Source organism: Heterodontus francisci, chromosome 47, assembly GCF_036365525.1.
Source record: "Heterodontus francisci isolate sHetFra1 chromosome 47, sHetFra1.hap1, whole genome shotgun sequence".
Lineage (NCBI taxonomy): Eukaryota > Metazoa > Chordata > Chondrichthyes > Heterodontiformes > Heterodontidae > Heterodontus > Heterodontus francisci.
In genome coordinates, this window is record NC_090417.1 from 3,178,760 (window position 1) to 3,196,781 (window position 18,022).

General features: G+C 45.1%; 1 protein-coding gene across 1 annotated transcript in view; it reads right to left on the minus strand.

The window, feature by feature from the left end:
• Positions 1–304: 304 nt before the first annotated feature.
• The window catches only part of dmtn (dematin actin binding protein), a 93,323-nt gene continuing 75,605 nt past the window's right edge, over positions 305–18,022 (minus strand). The window contains exons 12-19 of the mRNA XM_068022953.1: positions 16,959–17,077; positions 13,321–13,426; positions 8,033–8,097; positions 5,715–5,769; positions 3,822–3,829; positions 2,941–3,006; positions 2,051–2,131; positions 305–1,300 (exon numbers count right to left, since the gene is read on the minus strand). Of these exons, the coding sequence (XP_067879054.1) occupies positions 1,187–1,300; positions 2,051–2,131; positions 2,941–3,006; positions 3,822–3,829; positions 5,715–5,769; positions 8,033–8,097; positions 13,321–13,426; positions 16,959–17,077 (614 nt within the window). The 3' untranslated portion in view covers positions 305–1,186. The remainder of the gene's footprint in view (positions 1,301–2,050; positions 2,132–2,940; positions 3,007–3,821; positions 3,830–5,714; positions 5,770–8,032; positions 8,098–13,320; positions 13,427–16,958; positions 17,078–18,022) is intronic.

Consider the following 18,022-nt stretch of genomic DNA (forward strand, 5'->3'; position numbering starts at 1 on the left):
ACATTCCATGCACCATGTCTTTTGACTTGGCAAGGTGTCACATTGTGTACCGACCGTGTGAACTGCAGAAGCAGTGCAGAGCATAATACTGCAACGGTCAATGTCGGTGTGACTGGAGCCAAGCTTGTTTGCACTTTGTTGCAGCTTTGAGTTACAGAAGCACAACAGACCCTCAAGTCCCCATGGATCCGATGGGGAGAGAAAGCAGAGGTGTAAACTGTTGGCTCTCGGTGCCCAGTCAGAGACAGAACAACAGCTGATGGCAGTTCACCCCACACCCCCCCATCCCCACCCCACCCCCCCCAACTCCCCAACCCAAGAATGAGAATAATGCAGTAGAGAGAATAAACAGGCATTTTTAAAATATAGATTATTTCTGGCATTTTGGTGAATTTACGCCTCCCTCTCCAGTATCCAGATTGCACAATCTTTGGTCCTTGGAATTAGTCTGTGAATGTCAGAGTGGATTTGTCAGTGATGGAGGATGCACGAAATTTGAAAGCGCGGGATTTTCCGGATTTCGCATCCGACATCTGGCAACATCGAAACAAAAATCTGCTCTTTCCAGTTCAGTTTTCTTGAGCTCTTTGATAAAGGAGGCCAAAGGCATTGGAAAGAAACTGCTTTGTTTTTGGTTTATAGGTTGAGCGAGCAGGGTGACTAAACATGAAAACAAATGCAATCCAGCGGCTGGTCCGTTGTTAAGCATTGGTGCTACATATGAACAGGCCATTCAGCCCCTCAAGCTTGTCCCACCAGGTAGGACATGGGTAACGGCTGCAGTCTATTGCAGATTTTTCTACTGAGGGCTGATCACACATGAGACTGCTCAGCAACTCGACAGCACTGCCTAGGAAATAAATAGCTGATTAGGCAAATATGGAGACATCCTTATAAATGTCATTGTAGCAGTTAAGTGATAGCATTTCTGGTTTGTGGTTAAGAGGGAGCAGTCAGCACAGCCAATCCAAATCAAAACATCATCATGAGATCATCTGACTTCCACTCCAGGATATTAAGAACAGATCTCATAAAATAGAAGAGAAAAAAAACACAGAAAAAGTTTTAAAGTTGTTGTGTGAGTGATACATTGTAGGAGCAACAACATCCAGCACAGAGCAAGTCAGCCAATGTAAGTCTCTAAACAGAAACTTCTTGAAGGGTTCTCCATTCCAAGTTGATGCAATTAAAATAGGCAAGCCTTCTTCTTCAGTTCAGTCCTCCTCCACTGGGGTAGCTTATCAAACTCCTTTATTGTCATTCCAAAAACCTCTTGGAATTGCTTAAGGGATAGATGCCTCTGTCGGAAAGAAGGGGAATATTCTAATTATGAGGGAGTAACTGTTCAGGAGAGATCAAACCCACCCCAGTCACGAACCCAACTGATTTTATCCTCAAGCAAATGGTTTTTTTGTCCTCTCAGGATATTTGTCTTGGAAAATTCCCTCTCTCTGGAAACTTTTCTTTCCTTTTATGGATGCTCGATGGTCGAGCTCAAAGCTGATTCTATTATTCCTTCGGAGCTATTGCAGAGGTATCAACAACCCAGCATCCCTTCTTTCCCCGAATTTTGCACCCTCCCTGAATCGTGCCTCCTTCTGTTCCTGCACTCCCTTCAAAATTGTACCGATCAGTTCATATTGCCTCTCCTCATTCTTGCTACCAAAAATGGAGCCCTTCACTCTTCTGTGCATTAAATTCGATCTGCCATGTGTCTGCCAATCTGTCACTGTCCTCCTGAAGTCTGTTACTATCCGCCTCCCTGTTTACTACATTTCTGAGTTTTGTGTCATCTGCAAACATTGAAATTATGTCCTGTATTCCCAAACGCAGGTTATTAATGTATCAAAACGAGCAGTGTCCTAATACTGACCCCTGGGGAACACCACTGTATACTTCCCTCCAGTCTGAAAAACAACTATTCACACTACTCTGTTTTCTACCCCTTAACCAATTTTGTATCCATGCTACCGCTGCCCCTTTCGTTCTCTGTGCCATATTCTGTTTATCATCTCTCATATGAGACTCGTTCTTTAATTCTCAGCTTTACCTCCAGCTGGGATCTGTCCACTCCCTGAGGCAGATTGATACTTCTGCTGTTGGTTCCCTTCAGCATTTCGTACGGGTAAATCTGTGTAGGAGATACATTTAACAAAGGTGAAAATAGATTTGTTTTAAATTCTCCGACCCCTATTCCATCACACCGTACATTGTGGCCTAGCCTGATCCTGGCCTTGATAGCCACACACTCGCACCTCCATTGAGGTCACTGTGCAGTGGTTAGAAGTGGAAACTGCCTGATTTCAGGCCCCCCCCACCCCACACCAAACCCAGTGCTGGCCTGGCAATCGAGCAACCCCAGCTGCTGGCCTGCATGTGACCGGATGACACAGCAGACACAGGAGTCAAACTTGTTGCTCACTGCCTTTACCTCCTGAATCCAGGAGAGAAGGACCTTCGTTTCAGACTGAGCTGAGCATGACCCAGGACCCTAAACCCAAGGTTTAAGGAGTATGGTGGTCTAGTGTTATTGAATTTAATAATCCAGAGGCCTAGACTAATGTGCAGAGAACAAGTTCAAATTCCACCATGGTAACTGGGGAATTTAAATTCAATTAATTTAATGATTCTGGAATAAAAGCTAGTAATGAGTGGTAGTGACCAGGAAACTACTGGATTGTTGTAAAACCCCATCTCGTTCACTAATGTCCTTAAGGGAAGGAAATCTGCCAAAATTACCCGGTCTGGCCTACATGCGATTCCAGAAACACAACAATGTGGTTGAGTCTGAAATGGCCTAGCAAGCCACTCAATTGTATCAAACTGCTGCCTTCTCAAGGGCAATTAGGGATGGCCAATGAGTGCTGGCCTTGCCAGTGACCCCCACATCCCGTGAATAAATAGTAACAACAAAAAAGGTTCTTCTCAATGAATGCTGACCTTCTGCTCCAACATGGCGGGTAAGGACGTGCCTCTGTCCATCCTCCCTGTCTGACTGTCACCATTCTGTAAAAGTTAGAGTCAACACACATCCACATCATGGGTTATGGTTCCATTATTTCACCAGGGCATGCACGCTCCAGCCAACTGGAGTAGCAGGTCAAAACAGGCAATGCGACAATAGTGTCGCAAAATTTCTGACTGCGAATCAAAGCCGCCAAACCGTGCAAGAGAAGCAAAATCTGAGCATTCAGAGGAGGGGACATGTTAGCTTCTCAGCAGAGAGTGTCAAGGGATCATTGAACGTAATACTGTGGAACATTAATAGGAGTTATTTGGCACATTATCTGGTGAGCGTAGCGTTCTTGGAAGCAACAGGTGACTTTGGACCTATGGTTCCCAAAGCTCTCTGTCACTTTCCTCACCTCATGTCTGGGACTGTTGCAGACTAACTGATAGAGACTGAGATTAGCCATTATTGTTGTACTGTGACTACCAGGATGGTGAACTAATGAACCTTGGTCTTCTGTTGTCCAGCAATTTCGATGGAAAATAGCCTTTGTAGGGATTTTTGTCTCTCTGAAACATATGGATTTCAAGGTGTTAATGAGACCAAATTAGATTTACCTCTGCAAGTATGAAATGGCATGTACTGAGCATGCAAGACAAATTTCTCTACAAAATTCAGTCTCCTTTCCTTTGACTGCAAAGCTTAGCAATGGGTCAGTCCTAGAGAGCAGGCCAACTCTAAGATGCGATAGGGGACAGTGTTTGAGGAATGAAGAACTGTAGGAAAAGTTTCTGGGGGAAGACAGCAGCAATGGAAGACGTAGTAACAGATGAAGCAAGCTTGGTATAACCAAGGCAAGAAAGTCGAGGACATATATGTCTGAAGGTTACAAAGGAAGAAAAATTGTGCAGCTGCGCAAAATGTAAAGAAGGGACACAGTGGGCCGAATTTTCAAATACCGGTGGGGTCGGGACTGGGTGCGGGCGTGATTTTAAAAATTTTCAAAAGGGATTCTGGCAAACCTGAAAAGTCTGGTGCTTTTACCTCTTTGCTTTCAGTTCTGTGTTCAGCCCTTGTTTAACCCCATCACAGAACAGTACACACGAGGAAATAGACTGTAAACAGGTTCCACCAGCCATAGTGTTAAACTGAACACAATGCAATTTAACAGCAAAAACGACTTCCTATACTGCACTAAATCATCACATTTCTTTGCTTTTACATTCGGGTATTAGATAGGAATTCTCACCTCTTGTTTGAAACCCACATTCCAGAAGGTACACTTACCTGGATACCTGCAGAGTCAAAGGAAGAAATGATAAGAAACAGTGATTCCACAATCTGAGCAAACATTTTCATATTTTTTTAAAAATAGTTTCTTTGCTGTAGAATAAAGCGCTTCACACAATTCCACAAAAAAGGGAGATTAAGAGGAGATTTAAAGGAAGTGTATAAGATTATGACAGGCTTAGATCAGTCAGACAAGGAAAAACTGTTCCCATTAACAAATGGTACAAGGACTAGGGGACACAGATTAAAAGTTTTGGGCAGGAGATGCAGGGGGGAATATGAGTAAGAAGGTTTTTACTCAGCGAGTGATAATGATCTGAAACATGCTGCCCACAAGTGTGGTGGAAGCGGAGACAATAAATGATGTCAAGAGAAATTGGATGGCCACTTGAATGAAATAGACTTGCAGGGCTACGGGGGTCAAGAATGACAGACTGAATAGCTCCATTGGAGAGCCGGCATGGACTTGATGGGCAGAATGGCCTCCTTCTGTGCCGTAATTGACCCTATGACAGCTTTTGGTGGATTCAGGGAGGAATGTTGTGCAAGACCCTAGGACAACTCCCTGTTGTACTTCAGATAGCTCCATGGGAACTTTAACATCCACCTTAAAGACTGGATCAGGCAGCTGGGCATCAGTCTAATGTATTCTAATTGTTGACCCCTCCGATAGTGCAGCACTCCCTCAGCACTGCTCCTCCAGCAGTACAGCACCCCTCAGTGCTATTGCTCTGATAGTGCAGCTCTCCTTCAATGCTGCACTGGGAGTGTTAGCCTGGATTTTGTGCTCACATCTCTGGCGTGGGGCTCAAATCCACAATCTTTTGACTCAGGTGAGGGAGCTTCCACTGAGCAATGGATATTTAACCTGGTGAGATCGCTGGGCTTGAGACTAATTGTGATTCGAGCAATATCCCTAACTTCAGTAACTAGGACACCCTGCCTTCTTCACAAGGTTTCTGTTAAGATAAATCCTGTTTGTAATTAGTTATTGGTCATGTACTGAAACTTTCCTACTGATGTAAAATTGAAATTAAACAAAGAGCTCAGAATATTTGGATAATAATTCACTTCCTTGCTCTTCTCTCATTGTACAATACTTCAATGAGATGGTTGCCATGGTTACAAAACTTTTCTCTATTGCTTTGTCATTTTTTTCCTTCTCTCTCCCTGAATTTCCACAGAGATGACTGATGCTCCAATATTCCCTGTCTCCTTTCGGAAGCCTCAATTCTCTAATGGCCAGCAAGCGGGATAGGAGAGACTCAGTATATGTCCTGCCGCTGTCCATGCTGGGCTATGGGCACATTGTCTCGCCAAGCCTGGGGAGAGGTGTGAAGCTTCGCTGCAGGCCTTTCTGTGTCAGACACTGACTGACTGGCCGTACAGTGCGTTCAGCTTTGTTGTAATGTGCAGGAGCCAGGCTCTGATAATGTCCCATTGGAGTACAGTATGTTGGTGACAGCCCCTTTACCTGCACTGCTCCTTTTGTCCTGTCTGTGAGGTGTGGCAAAGTCAGCAGACTGCAGCTAAGAGCAAAGAAACACTTCAATCAGCATTCTTCAAAGAATAAACAAATGCTTTCAATGGTCTGCAGACCATTTCAAAACCTTTCTTCCAAATTAATCGATAATTGTTCGAACACACTCAAAGAGACAATCAGCTGCAGGAGTCTGAAACCTCCACCACTCCAAGCCCTGCAATTATTTATTTTACAGTGGGATTTGAAACACGCCAGTGTGACCAATTAAACAACTTTCTTGAATCAGGCCATGTTCCTTAACACTTTCATTTTCATTAACCCTGAGAGCTACACCTTACTGGTGAAATGTTTTATGTTTTTTATGCCTGTAGATGGCACTGGAGATTCCCTTGGATTTCTGACAGGTTCCAGCTACATGGAGCCTAATTCCTTCTACCTCGGTCGTTTGTTCCTACGTGCATCATGGCAACTGGATCCTCCGCCTCCCACTCCAAGTTCTTTTCCAGCCACAAGGAGGTGTCCTTAACCCTGGCACTGGGCAGGTAACGCAACCTTCGCAACTCCTGGTAGCAGCTGCAGAGAACTGGATCTGTCCCCCTGTCCATACTATCCTCTATCACTGCCACCTTCCTTTTCACACCCCTCCTCCCCCCACTTGAATGGCCTCATGTATCATGGTCAGTTTGCTCATCTACCCTGCCGCCTTTGCCCTCATCCACACACGTAGCAAGAACCTTGTACCTGTCAGGTAAGAGCAAAGGCTGAGGCTCCTCCAGCACTGCACCTGAGGTCCCCTTACCTGCCTGACTCTGTCACTCCCTCTTGTTCCTGACCACTAACCACACCTGTACGACTGTCTCCTGAATCAAAGTGTCCAGGTAACTCCTCCTTCCTGATGTCCTGCAATGTCTGCAGCTCGGACTCCAGCTCAATAGCTCGGAGCTGAGGTTCCTCGAGATACACTCATGGAGAGATACAGCACTGAAACAGGCCCTTCAGCCCACCGAATCTGTGCTGACCATCAGCCACCCATTTATACTAGTCCCATATCCTCTACCACATCCCCACCTTCCCTCAATTCTCCTACACTAGGGGCAATTTACAATGGCCAATTTACCTATCAACCCGCAAGTCTTTGGCTGTGGGAGGAAACCGGAGCACCCGGCGGAAACCCACGCAGACACAGGGAGAACTTGCAAACTCTGCACAGGCAGTACCCAGAACTGAACCCGGGTCGCTGGAGCTGTGAGGCTGTGCCACCCCAAGACAGACACTCACTGCAGATATGGTTGGCTGAGATCCCACAAGCTGCAGCACACCATCTGCACTGACAACTCCTTATAATCTTGTTTTATTTACTGAATTATGTATTTATACATAATTAATCTATGAATTTAATCGACTTATCTTAAAGTTTTAGACTTTTAACTAGGTACTGGGCAGGTTAAAGTAAATATTTATCTGTAATACAAACCACTACGGGTATTGGAGGCAAAAAGCAGCAGCTCTTTTTCTCCCCGCCACTCCCTTCCCCCATCCCATGCACTAAATTCATACTTGCACCAAATTCCCAACTTTTACACTGTGTTTGCAATGCACTCTGTTTACTACTACTCCTGTGCAAATCTGACTTTGGAAAGTTGGCACTGACATCACTGGCACCGGAAGCACTGGCGTTACTGGCCCTAGTACTGCACTGAATTGTGTTTATGTCTGTGTGTAACCCTTGACACTTTCTACAGTCTCCTGACCTGCTTTTCCATTTCTGCTGCAATACTGAAATAGATAGTTCAAGGCCTGGAGCTTAAATACTGGCCACTTAACTCAATGCCCTCAACACCTACTCACAAGGGAAAACACATCTTGTATTACTCAGCCTGTTTGTCTCCCCTAGTTTAACATCTGTTTGAAACTCAGTAAAATATTTGAAAGCAGTGGCATGTCTTTATAATTTGATAAATCTATATATATATAGATATTAAAAAAATATAAAATATAACACATATAAAAAAAATCCCCTTTACTGCCACTTCCTTTGTCTTCTCTACACTGGCACGAACTTCTCTCTTGAAGTTGGCCAAATCTACACAATGTCAGCGTGTGTTTCGGTGCTCTGAGGTATCTGGGATTTAGCTGATATTGATACATTTCCAATGTCATCTCAACTGCTTGTGTTACTGCCCTTGAACACACTTCAGCTGATGCTAACCTTCGCATTGCAATTGCTAACTCTACCCTGCTTGTGTTACTAGTTGACATCCACCCGCAATGAAATATTATTCATTACAAGACAGGAAATGGGTACTTACCCTGGACAGGCTATTTCTCCCATGGGTGGGAAGTGAAGGTGATTTACAGGTTGATTGTTGTGGAGCTGTGGGAAACAAGTGTATCACAATTATCTCAGTTGAATTTTTTTAAATTCATACAACTATCAGTGAAAATGACAGGCAGGTATTTTGTGTGTTCAGGCTCTCAAATAACCAATATGTAAATCCAATGAATATCAGTTTAACTATTTGGTTTTCTATGATCCCCTAAACCCTCATGTGAATTCTCTGTTCCTGAAGAAGCCTTCAGCAATGAAATAAAGGGCAGGATTTTTCTTGCGGACGTCGAGACCCAGCCATCATGGCCAAATGGTGTGTAAAGAAGAGTCACCCAGCTGTAATTTTTCTCAGACAATGGAAAATTCCAGTCCGCCTCCAACAATAGGCCTTTAATGAGGAAGGTGGCCCGGGAATGGGATGGAGCCAGCAAACTGCGCCAGTGAGCGGTGCAAATTTACCCGTTCGCCCGCCTCGGGGCCGAACGGACTAATACTGGAGAATTCTTTCACAGTTAGTACTGGGTTTTTTTAACACTCCTTCACACTGTGATTTACAATGAAACTATTTATAAGTCGATACTCAGGCTGATTCAGTGTTGATTAAATTGCTGCATTTGCAAATATTCCAAAGAGGAGAACAGGGCTGAAGCATGAGAATTGTGAAATTTAATATAGGCAAGTGGAAGGTCGCACGCATTGTGTTTCACTTGGGATGTTGTGTAAATGGCTGAAGTGCAGTGAGTAATATGAGTACATGGATGCATGATGATCCTCCTCGATCAGATGGTAATGTTATAGAAAACCCCAAGTGCTATGTTGAGTCTTAGCCACCAAGATACAGTATGGAGAGAGGCTCGGGCTTGGTACAAGGTAAACTAGTAACAGTAGAAGGTTAATCTAGGGGTCTACTCCAAGGAATGTCAGGATACTGGAATAAAGAGGCATGGATTAAAACAGAAGTACAATTTAGCCCAGGAATCAGGAAGAGCTGGTTTAATTCCCCAAGCCAGACGGTAACATTGCTCTGGGCCCAGTTCGATGGCAGGCATGTTTATCCAGGTGAGACAGACTGAATGGCCACCTGGTCAGTGTCCATCTCGTGATCTTGTGTCCAGCTCATTTCAGAAACAGTGAAGATTAAACCTGGCCTTCGTCGATGGAGAACCCTGTCATCCAGAGTCCAGAGAGGGTTGTCTGGAGAGGCAGGTCCTGAGAAGGGAATCCCTCGCCCTGGGAGGTACAATGGGAAGTAACAAGATACATTCCTAAAATTGAGTACTGATGGGATCAGGAATGCAGAGTAGGAACAGAGTGACCAAAGGTCACAGACCTAAAATATTAACTCTCTTTCTGTCTGCACAGATGCTGCCTAACCTGCTGAGTATTTCCAGCACTTTTTGGTTTTAGTTCAGATTTCCAGCATCCGCAGTATTTTGCTTATACCTTGATGGTATTGGGAATGTGGAGCAGAGAGGGGGCGAGTATTGATGGGATTGGGAATGTGGGGCAGGGAAGGAGTGAGTATTGATGGGATTGGGAATACAGAGAGGGGAGAGAGTGAGTGTTGATAGGATTGGGAATGTAGAGCAGGGAGGGAGTGAATATTAATATAAAAGCAAAATACTGCGGATGCTGGAAATCTGAAATAAAAACAAGAAATGCTGGAACCACTCAGCAGGTCTGGCAGCATCTGTGAAAAGAGAAACAGAGTTAACGTTTCGGGTCAGTGACCCTTCTTCGGAACTGACAAATATTAGAAAAGTCACAGGTTATAAGCAAGTGAGGTGGGGGTGGGGCAAGAGATAACAAAGGAGGTCTAGATTGGACCAGGCCACATAGCTGACCAAAAGGTCATGGAGCAAAGGCAAACAATGTGTTAATGGTGTGTTGAAAGACAAAGCATTAGTACAGATTAGGTGTTAATGCACTGAATATTGAACAGCAGCAAGTGCAAACCTGAAAAAAAACAGTGGGTAAGCAAACTGAACAAACTAAGATGAAATGAAATAAATGCAAAAAAAAGATTGTAAAAAATGTTAAGAATGTAAAAAAAAGGAAGAAAAAATAACTAAAAATAAAAGTAAAATGGGGGGCTGTCATGCTCTGAAATTATTGAACTCAATGTTCAGTCTGGCAGGCTGTAGTGTGCCTAATCGGTAGATGAGATGCTGTTCCTCGAGCTTGTGTTGATGTTCACTGGAACACTGCAGCAATCCCAGGACAGAGATGTGAGCATGAGAGCAGGCGGGAGTGTTGAAATGGCAATGGGATTAGGAATGTGGAGCAGGGAGAGTGTGAGTGTTGATGTGATTGGGAATGTGGAGCAAGGAGGGAGTGAATATTGATGGGATTGGGAATGTGGAGCAGGGGGGGAGTGAGTGTTGATGGGATTGGGAATGTGGAGCAGGGAGGGAGTGAGTGTTGATGGGATTGGGAATGTGGAGCAGGGAGGGAGTGAATATTGATGAGATTGGGAATGTGGAGCAGGGAGGTAGTGAATATTGATGGGATTGGGAATGTGAAGCAGGCAGGGAGTGAGTGTTGATGGGATTGGGATTGTGGGGCAGGGAGGGAGTGAGTGTTGATGGGATTGGGATTGTGGGGCAGGGAGGGAGTGAATATTGATGGGATTGGGAATGTGAAGCAGGCAGGGAGTGAGTGTTGATGGGATTGGGATTGTGGGGCAGGGAGGGAGTGAGTGTTGATGGGATTGGGATTGTGGGGCAGGGAGGGAGTGAGTGTTGTTGGGATTGGGATTGTGGAGCAGGGAGGGAGTGAGTGTTGATGGGATTGGGATTGTGGAGCAGGGAGGGAGTGAATATTGATGGGATTGGGAATGTGAAGCAGGCAGGGAGTGAGTGTTGATGGGATTGGGATTGTGGGGCAGGGAGGGAGTGAGTGTTGATGGAATTGGGAATGTGGAGCAGGGAGGGAGTGAATATTGATGGGATTGGGAATGTGGATCAGGGACAGGATGAGTATTGATGGGATTGGGAATACAGGGAAGGATAGGGCAAGTGTGTGTCTCCCAGGTGAAGGATATTTTGGCTGTTCGATCTTCAGTTAGGTTGTGGGGTACTATGATTTCCATGGAGCTGACAGACATCAGTGTCAGTGTATAGAACTCTCCGAAACACATTTACACAACTGGCTCATCACATTCCAGGGGTCACTGAGAGTGTTTAACAGCTGACATCATTGTTGTCCTCAGTACTGTAAAAAAAAATTAATAGAATTGAGGCGTGGTTTAAACTTCATTTTGAGACAGAGGAGGATTCACCTTTTTTTGCACTTTGTGTAGTACAGACACAGCCAGGCATCACATGTGGAATAAAAGCTGGCCCTCTCCAGACTGCCCTCTCTCTAGACTCCCCAACCTTCTGAAACCCCTCTCTCTCTTCCAACTCTGCCCCTTCTCTCCGGACTTCCTCTTCCCTCTGGACACTGCCCCTTTATCCCGACCGTTCCACCTCTCCATACCTTCTCCCCAACTCATCCGGCAGCACACCCAGTGACACCACAGGTTTGCGTCAGTGTGAAGCTTAGATGATTCTGGTTTGACTGATGTGCATTAACTGCCAGTTTGATCTGTTTATTGGTGTAACATGGCTGATGTTTTGTGTCAGATGAAGAAGAGAGAGATCGGTGAATTGTAACAGGGAAGGCAGGAGGACAGAGTGACTGAGCTTACGGTTAGAACTGGGCCTCGTCACATTTGGCAAAATGCAAAGTTATACTCTACAGCCGTGCTGATCAGATCGAAGCAGCCCAGATTGAAAGATTTTGTCCCACGTCCAGGAATTTGTGGGGGTTTTGACCAGAATTGAAAATATTTCCCTCACTCTTTTTCTGGAAGAAGCGGTATTGTCTTGCAGTAGAAATTTGAACAGATCGATGGACGATCAAATAAATCACATTGCTTTTCTTACAATGTCTTCCCTTGGCCTCACTCTGGGACAACCAGCTCATTTCAGATACTTGTTCAGCACTAGTGACAAGGAGCTACAGCCTGAGAGAGGGTTTGACTATCTCACTGGCACTGAATGTAGACTGAGTTTGAATCTCAGGTTCGATGTGGGACTGTGTCACACAGAAATGATCCGAGCGGAATGGAGACCGCGCGCATGTATCTCTCCTCCCCTGAGCGGGTTCTCTCCGAGCGCTTTCACAGCCATTCAGCCCCTCAAGCCTGTTCCGTCATTCAGTGAGACCATGGCTGTTCTGTGACCTAACCCATATACCTGCCCCATATCCCTTAATACCTTTGGTTAATAAAAATATATCAATCTTCCATTTAAAATTAACAATTGATTTAGTATCAATTTCATGTGTGGAAGAGAGTTCCAAACTTCTACCACCCTTTGTGAGTAGAAGTGTTTCCCAATTTCACTCCTGAAAGGTCTGTCTTTAATTTTTAGACTATGCCCCCCGAGTCCTAGACTCCCCAATCAGCAGAAATAGTTTCTCTCTATCTATCCTATCTGTTCCTCTTAATATCCTGAAAACTTCAATCAAATCACCCCTTACCCTTTGAAATTGAATCTCTGCGGAATCTGCTGACACAATCACAGCCTTTCTGGAAAGTTTGATCCAGACATTCACTAGCTGGTGTGCGGAGAAGCTACATCAAGACTGTTGGTGTCCCTTTGCCTCTGCCCTGTTGAAAGTAGCGCTCTCTGCTGTAGGATCACATTATACAGGGGAAATTTCAAAGGAATACCAAGTACAAAATATTTCTTTACTGTTTAATCTCTAGGAAGATCTGAAAGGTAATGTTCTGTGACAAGCACAGCCTTTAAGATTCCAATCAACAGCTGCCTTGTGCTCTTGTTCCAAGCCAGGATTTTAGGGGAAGCTAAAGTTTTTTTTAAAAAGTACCAACTGAAACAGAATCATCGGATTGTCCAGACAGAGCTGTTCCTAATCTGCTGTCATTCCCTCCCAGATACTGACTGAGCTCCACTGCATTTCCATCATTCTTGCTTCTTCTGACTATTCCCTTTCCCAGTTGGGTCCTGTATCCTAGGAAAAATGTTGCCATTAAATGGGAGGTCTGAGGCCTCTGCAAGCAGCAGAATTCCCAACTGTGGCACCCGTTTACCTGTGCACATCCGCAGTGACTTTGGCTGCAAGGGGGGTGGGTCCTTGGACTACACTCAGTATATTATTGTCTCCAAGTTCTGAAAGGACTTCAAACTATTATATATGGCAGGAAGCCACAACCTCTGAAACCAGAATGATGCTTAGTTTTCTGTTAATGACTCTTACAGAAACTCCTGGTAGTTCTGTCTGGCAGTGAACGAGATTTCCTCCCTCGTGGTTTCGATTTTTCCAACTCTTCCTTCAAAATTAACTTTCCCAGACCGGACTGGATCTAGAGCACAACAAACAAAGCAACAACTCCACTGAAAAGGATTTAAATCAGACTGTGTTTATATGTAGAAAGACTTGCATTTATATAGCGCCTTTCATGACCACAGAACATCTGAAAGCTCTTTACAGCCAGTGAAGTATTTTTGTCACTGTATAGTCACTGTTGTCGGAAATGTGGCAGGCCAATTTGTGCGCAGCAAGCTGCCACGAATAGCAATGTGATGATGACCAGGTCATCTGTTGATTGAGGGACGAATATTGACTGGGAATAACTTCTGCTGCTTTTCTTCGAAATAGTACCACAGGATCTTTTATGTCCACCTGAGATGGCAGAAGGGCCTCATCTCATCCGAAAGAATGCACCTCCAACAGTGTAACATGCTCTCAGTACTGCACTTGAGCGTCAGGCTAGATTTTTGTATTCAAGTCCTGGTGGGGAATTTGAACTTAAAATCTTGTGATGCAAGTGCGACCAACTGAGTCACGGCTGAACAAGGGGGCAGAACCTTAAACTTAGAGTTAGGCCGTGCCGGGGTGATGTCATGATCGATTCAATGAATATGAACTTGAGTTTACCGCTGCTATTTGTGCTTTTGTGTAACCTGCTGTACCCAGAAATGCTGCTTTTATCATATCCCAAAATGGTTGCTGGTCATCTCCAATACCCTGTATAGACTTTCATCTATAATTTTCACGATCTCTGTTTCCTTCCCATCACTGTGAAGTCAGTTAAATCTCAGCTCTCCAGACACTTCACATCGTAAGCTATTTTCCAGGCTATGGCACCCAACTCTCCAACACCTCCCAGAAGCAAGGAGTGAATGAGCATGGAATATCTACAAACCCCTGCTCCAGCTGGGAGATTGGACAGGAGCCCAGGCTCCATCTCTGACCATTCCCAGTCAGCCTGTGTCTGACAGTTTCACGTGCTGCTGGGAAGACGCAAACCTGAAGTGAGGGATTTCCCAGAGACACAGAGCTGAATAGATACAAAAGATAATTTAAAAGGATAATGGCCTTTAGTTCAGGAGGGCTGGAATACAAAAAGGAGGAAGTTATGTTACAGTCGTACAGAGCTCTGCTTTTTAAAAAAATTTATTCGTTTCATGGGATGTAGGCTAGGCCAGCATTTATTTCCCTTCCCTAATTGCCCTTGAGAAGGTGGTGGTGAGCCTCCTTCTTGAACCGCTGCAGTCCATGTGGGGTAGGTGCACCCACAGTGCTGTTAGGAAGGGAGTTCCAGGATTTTGACCCAGTGACAGTGAAGGAACGGCGATATAGTTCCAAATCAGGATGGTGTGTGGCTTGGAGGGGAACTTGCAGGTGGTGGTGTTCCCATGCACCTACTGCCCTTGTCCTTCTAGTTGGTAGAGGTCGTGGGTTTGGAAGGTTCTGTCGAAGGAGCCTTGGTGAGTTGCTGCAGTGCATCTTGTAGATGGTACACACTGCTGCCATTGTGCATCAGTGGTGGAGGGAGTGAATGTTAAGGTTGTGGGTGGGGTGCCAATCAAGCGGGCTGCTTTGTCCTGGATGGTGTCGAGCTTCCTGAGTGTTGTTGGAGCTGCACCCATCCAGGCAAGTGGAGAGTATTCCATCACACTCCTGACTTGTGCCTTGTAGATGGTGGACAGGCTTTGGGGAGATAGGAGGTGAGTTACCTGCTGCAGAATTCCCAGTCTCTGTCCTGCTCTTGTTGCCGCAGTATTCATATTGCTGCTGCAGTTCAGTTTGTGGTCTATGGTAGCCCCAGGATGTTCTGCAGTAATCATGTTCAAGTCTGGGCATTACACTGCAAAAGGAGATATTGGCCTTGGAAGGAGTGCAGCACAAACTCACTAGAATGATACCGGGGCTAAAAGGGTTAATTTATGAGGCCAGGTGGCCTAGAGTAGGCTTCAGGGGTGAAGGTGTTTCGGATGATGAAAGGATTTGATAGGGTAGATGGAGAGAAACCATTTCCTTTGGTGGAGGGGAGTCCGGAACAACGGGGCAGAACCTCAAATTTAGAGTTAGGCCGTTCAGGGATGACGTCAGGAAGCACTTCCTTGCACAAAGGGGAGTGGAAATTTGGAACTCTCTCTCCAAAAAGCTGTTGAGGCTTGGCTTCAATTGAAAATTTTGAAGCTCAGATTAATCAATTTTTGTTCCAGGATATTAAGGGTTATGGAACCAAGGCAGGCAGATGGAGTTAAGATGCAGATCAGACCTGATCTAACTGAATGGTGGCAGAACAAGTTCAAGGGGCTGAATAGTCTCCTTCTGTTCCTATGTAACAGTCAGTCACTCGGGTCTACACTTGTATTCCAATACTGAGGCACCTTTACTGTGGAGAGGGTGTAATTATAGCTTGACAAGTTGACATAGGAATTTTCTTAGAAGGGAGTGCTGTACCCAGCATATAGAGCATTCACATTTCAACAACACAATACAAAACTATTTGGGGCCAAAATGATTTTCTCCCTTTCCACAGCAAAAGGGAGATCTGAAGCCCTTCTCTCTTTTAATGAACAGCATTCTTTATCATAAAATTGGAAGAGTCATAGAGTCATAGACTTTTCCAGCACAGAAACAGTCCCTTCGTCCCAACGCGCCTGCACTAACCATCAAGCACCTGTCCTAACTAATCCCATTTCCCCGCACTTGGCCTGTAGCCTTGTTTGTTATGGCGTTTCAAGTGCTCATCTAAATACTTCTTGAATGTCGTGAGTGTTCCTGCCTCTCCCACCCCTTCAGGCAGTGTGTTCCAGATTCCAGCCACCCTGAGTTTGATCCCCTCCCCTGAGATTTTTCTGAAAGAGTTTGATCTTTGCAGAACTATCCTTCTCTGAACAGAATTGGTGAAAATAGAGACTTTCAGATTTATCCACAAAATTCACAGGTCAGATGTCCCAATTTATTGGTGTCCCCTTACCCCAGTTCATATTCTAAACTTGTACACACAGTCTGACTGGCACCCACAGGGAAAAAGACTTTCTCCATGGTGAGAGTCACATTCACAAGTCATTGTGGCCCCAGTATCAAGACCACAAAGTGTCCCGTGTGAACCATGTGCTTCAGGAAAGGTTCCCAACTTGGGTAACAGACTGGGGCACTGATTTATTGCCTCTTATCTATATGGCAGCTCGCCACAATCCCTCCTCAACCTTCAAGGATACAGCTTCGCCAGGCAGCTCCGTATTCCGGACTGAGTACAGCCCAGGGCACCTGGGCTTGTGCCCAGCTCTAGCTGCCACTTTGTCCTTGCCTCCTCACCTCTGGCTGCCACCTGGAGCCTGCCATCTTAACCAGGAGACAGAGACACTCACTGAAACTTCCAAAGCCCTCCGATTTCCAAAAATACTGCTCTAAGTAATGGGTTAGTCATCCTGTTTAGAACTGGCATCTGCCCACATCCCTCAGGTGTCCCCAAGGTCTTCATCTGCAATGAATTACTCTTGGGTGCATACACAAACTCCACCCCCACACTGCTGGACATGGCCTGTAACTTGGACCCTGAAGCCAGTAATGCAACACAGAGCCTAGCATTTTCCCACCTTATTCAGTTCCTTTCTCTGAATCTCACGCAGTTGTCTCATTTCGTCAGTCTCGTCATCTTCCTCCTCATCGTCCTCGTCATCTTCTTTTGAAGTGACTCTTCTTCTCCATTCTTTCTCTGTAAGGAATGCCATCAAACCACCATTAACCAAAAGACAGCTGGCATGGAGATTTTCAGTGCAGTGTTCATGTCTTGGTGGAGTCTGGAAATGGGACATGCATCAAATAGTGTGTGCAAACTCCTACAGCACTGCCGATAATTATCCCGGCTTCACTGCTGGACACTATGGGACATGGCCATTGTATGTTTTCCATCGAATACTTGGGGCCCTGGAATTCGATCTGGTATCAGGCAGGGGCTGACCTCCCCTTGGTGGGGATTCAGTCAACATTTCATTCCTGATTTATTGAGCTAACTTGGGTGGAAAGGTGCACATGTGACGAATTCTGGTGGAGGGCATGATCGCACTTGACCATGATGCTCTCTAAAGTTGCTCACCATTCCTTCCTGAGTGTAGAGGTGAAAAACGACGATTTCTAATTAAGTATTGAAGGGCTGCATTGTCTGCGGAAATATATCCCAACAAAACTCAGCACCTTTAGACCAGGAGTGGAGTGAAGCAGACAAAGGTATAAGGCATTGAATAACAAACACCAGATGCCACTTTCACAGGAAGACTCCTTTTCTGCAAATGCCAGAGATAACACTCTCTCCCACGTTAACTTTTGCAGCCAAATCATCAATGTTCGCCCTTCCAAAAAGTATTTAAACAGGAGCCAGAAACAGACAAGCAATTCTGTTCAAATTCTTCACAATTCTGTTTAATTAATTGTTTTTTTTTTTGGAAAAGCAATGGAGGCAAGGCTCCCTCTTTCAAATTTATATTAATTAACGGCCCGCTTGGAAGAGGATGGCCCCAAGAGAAAGTTCTGGGTTCAGATCTTGCAGACATTTATTCCTTCATGTCCTGCTTGGAGTTGGAGCTAAGTGTATGTCAGTGAGGGAGAGAGGGAACGTGGATCAACCATCAATACTGGAGTCCGACAGTATCCATGGAAACAG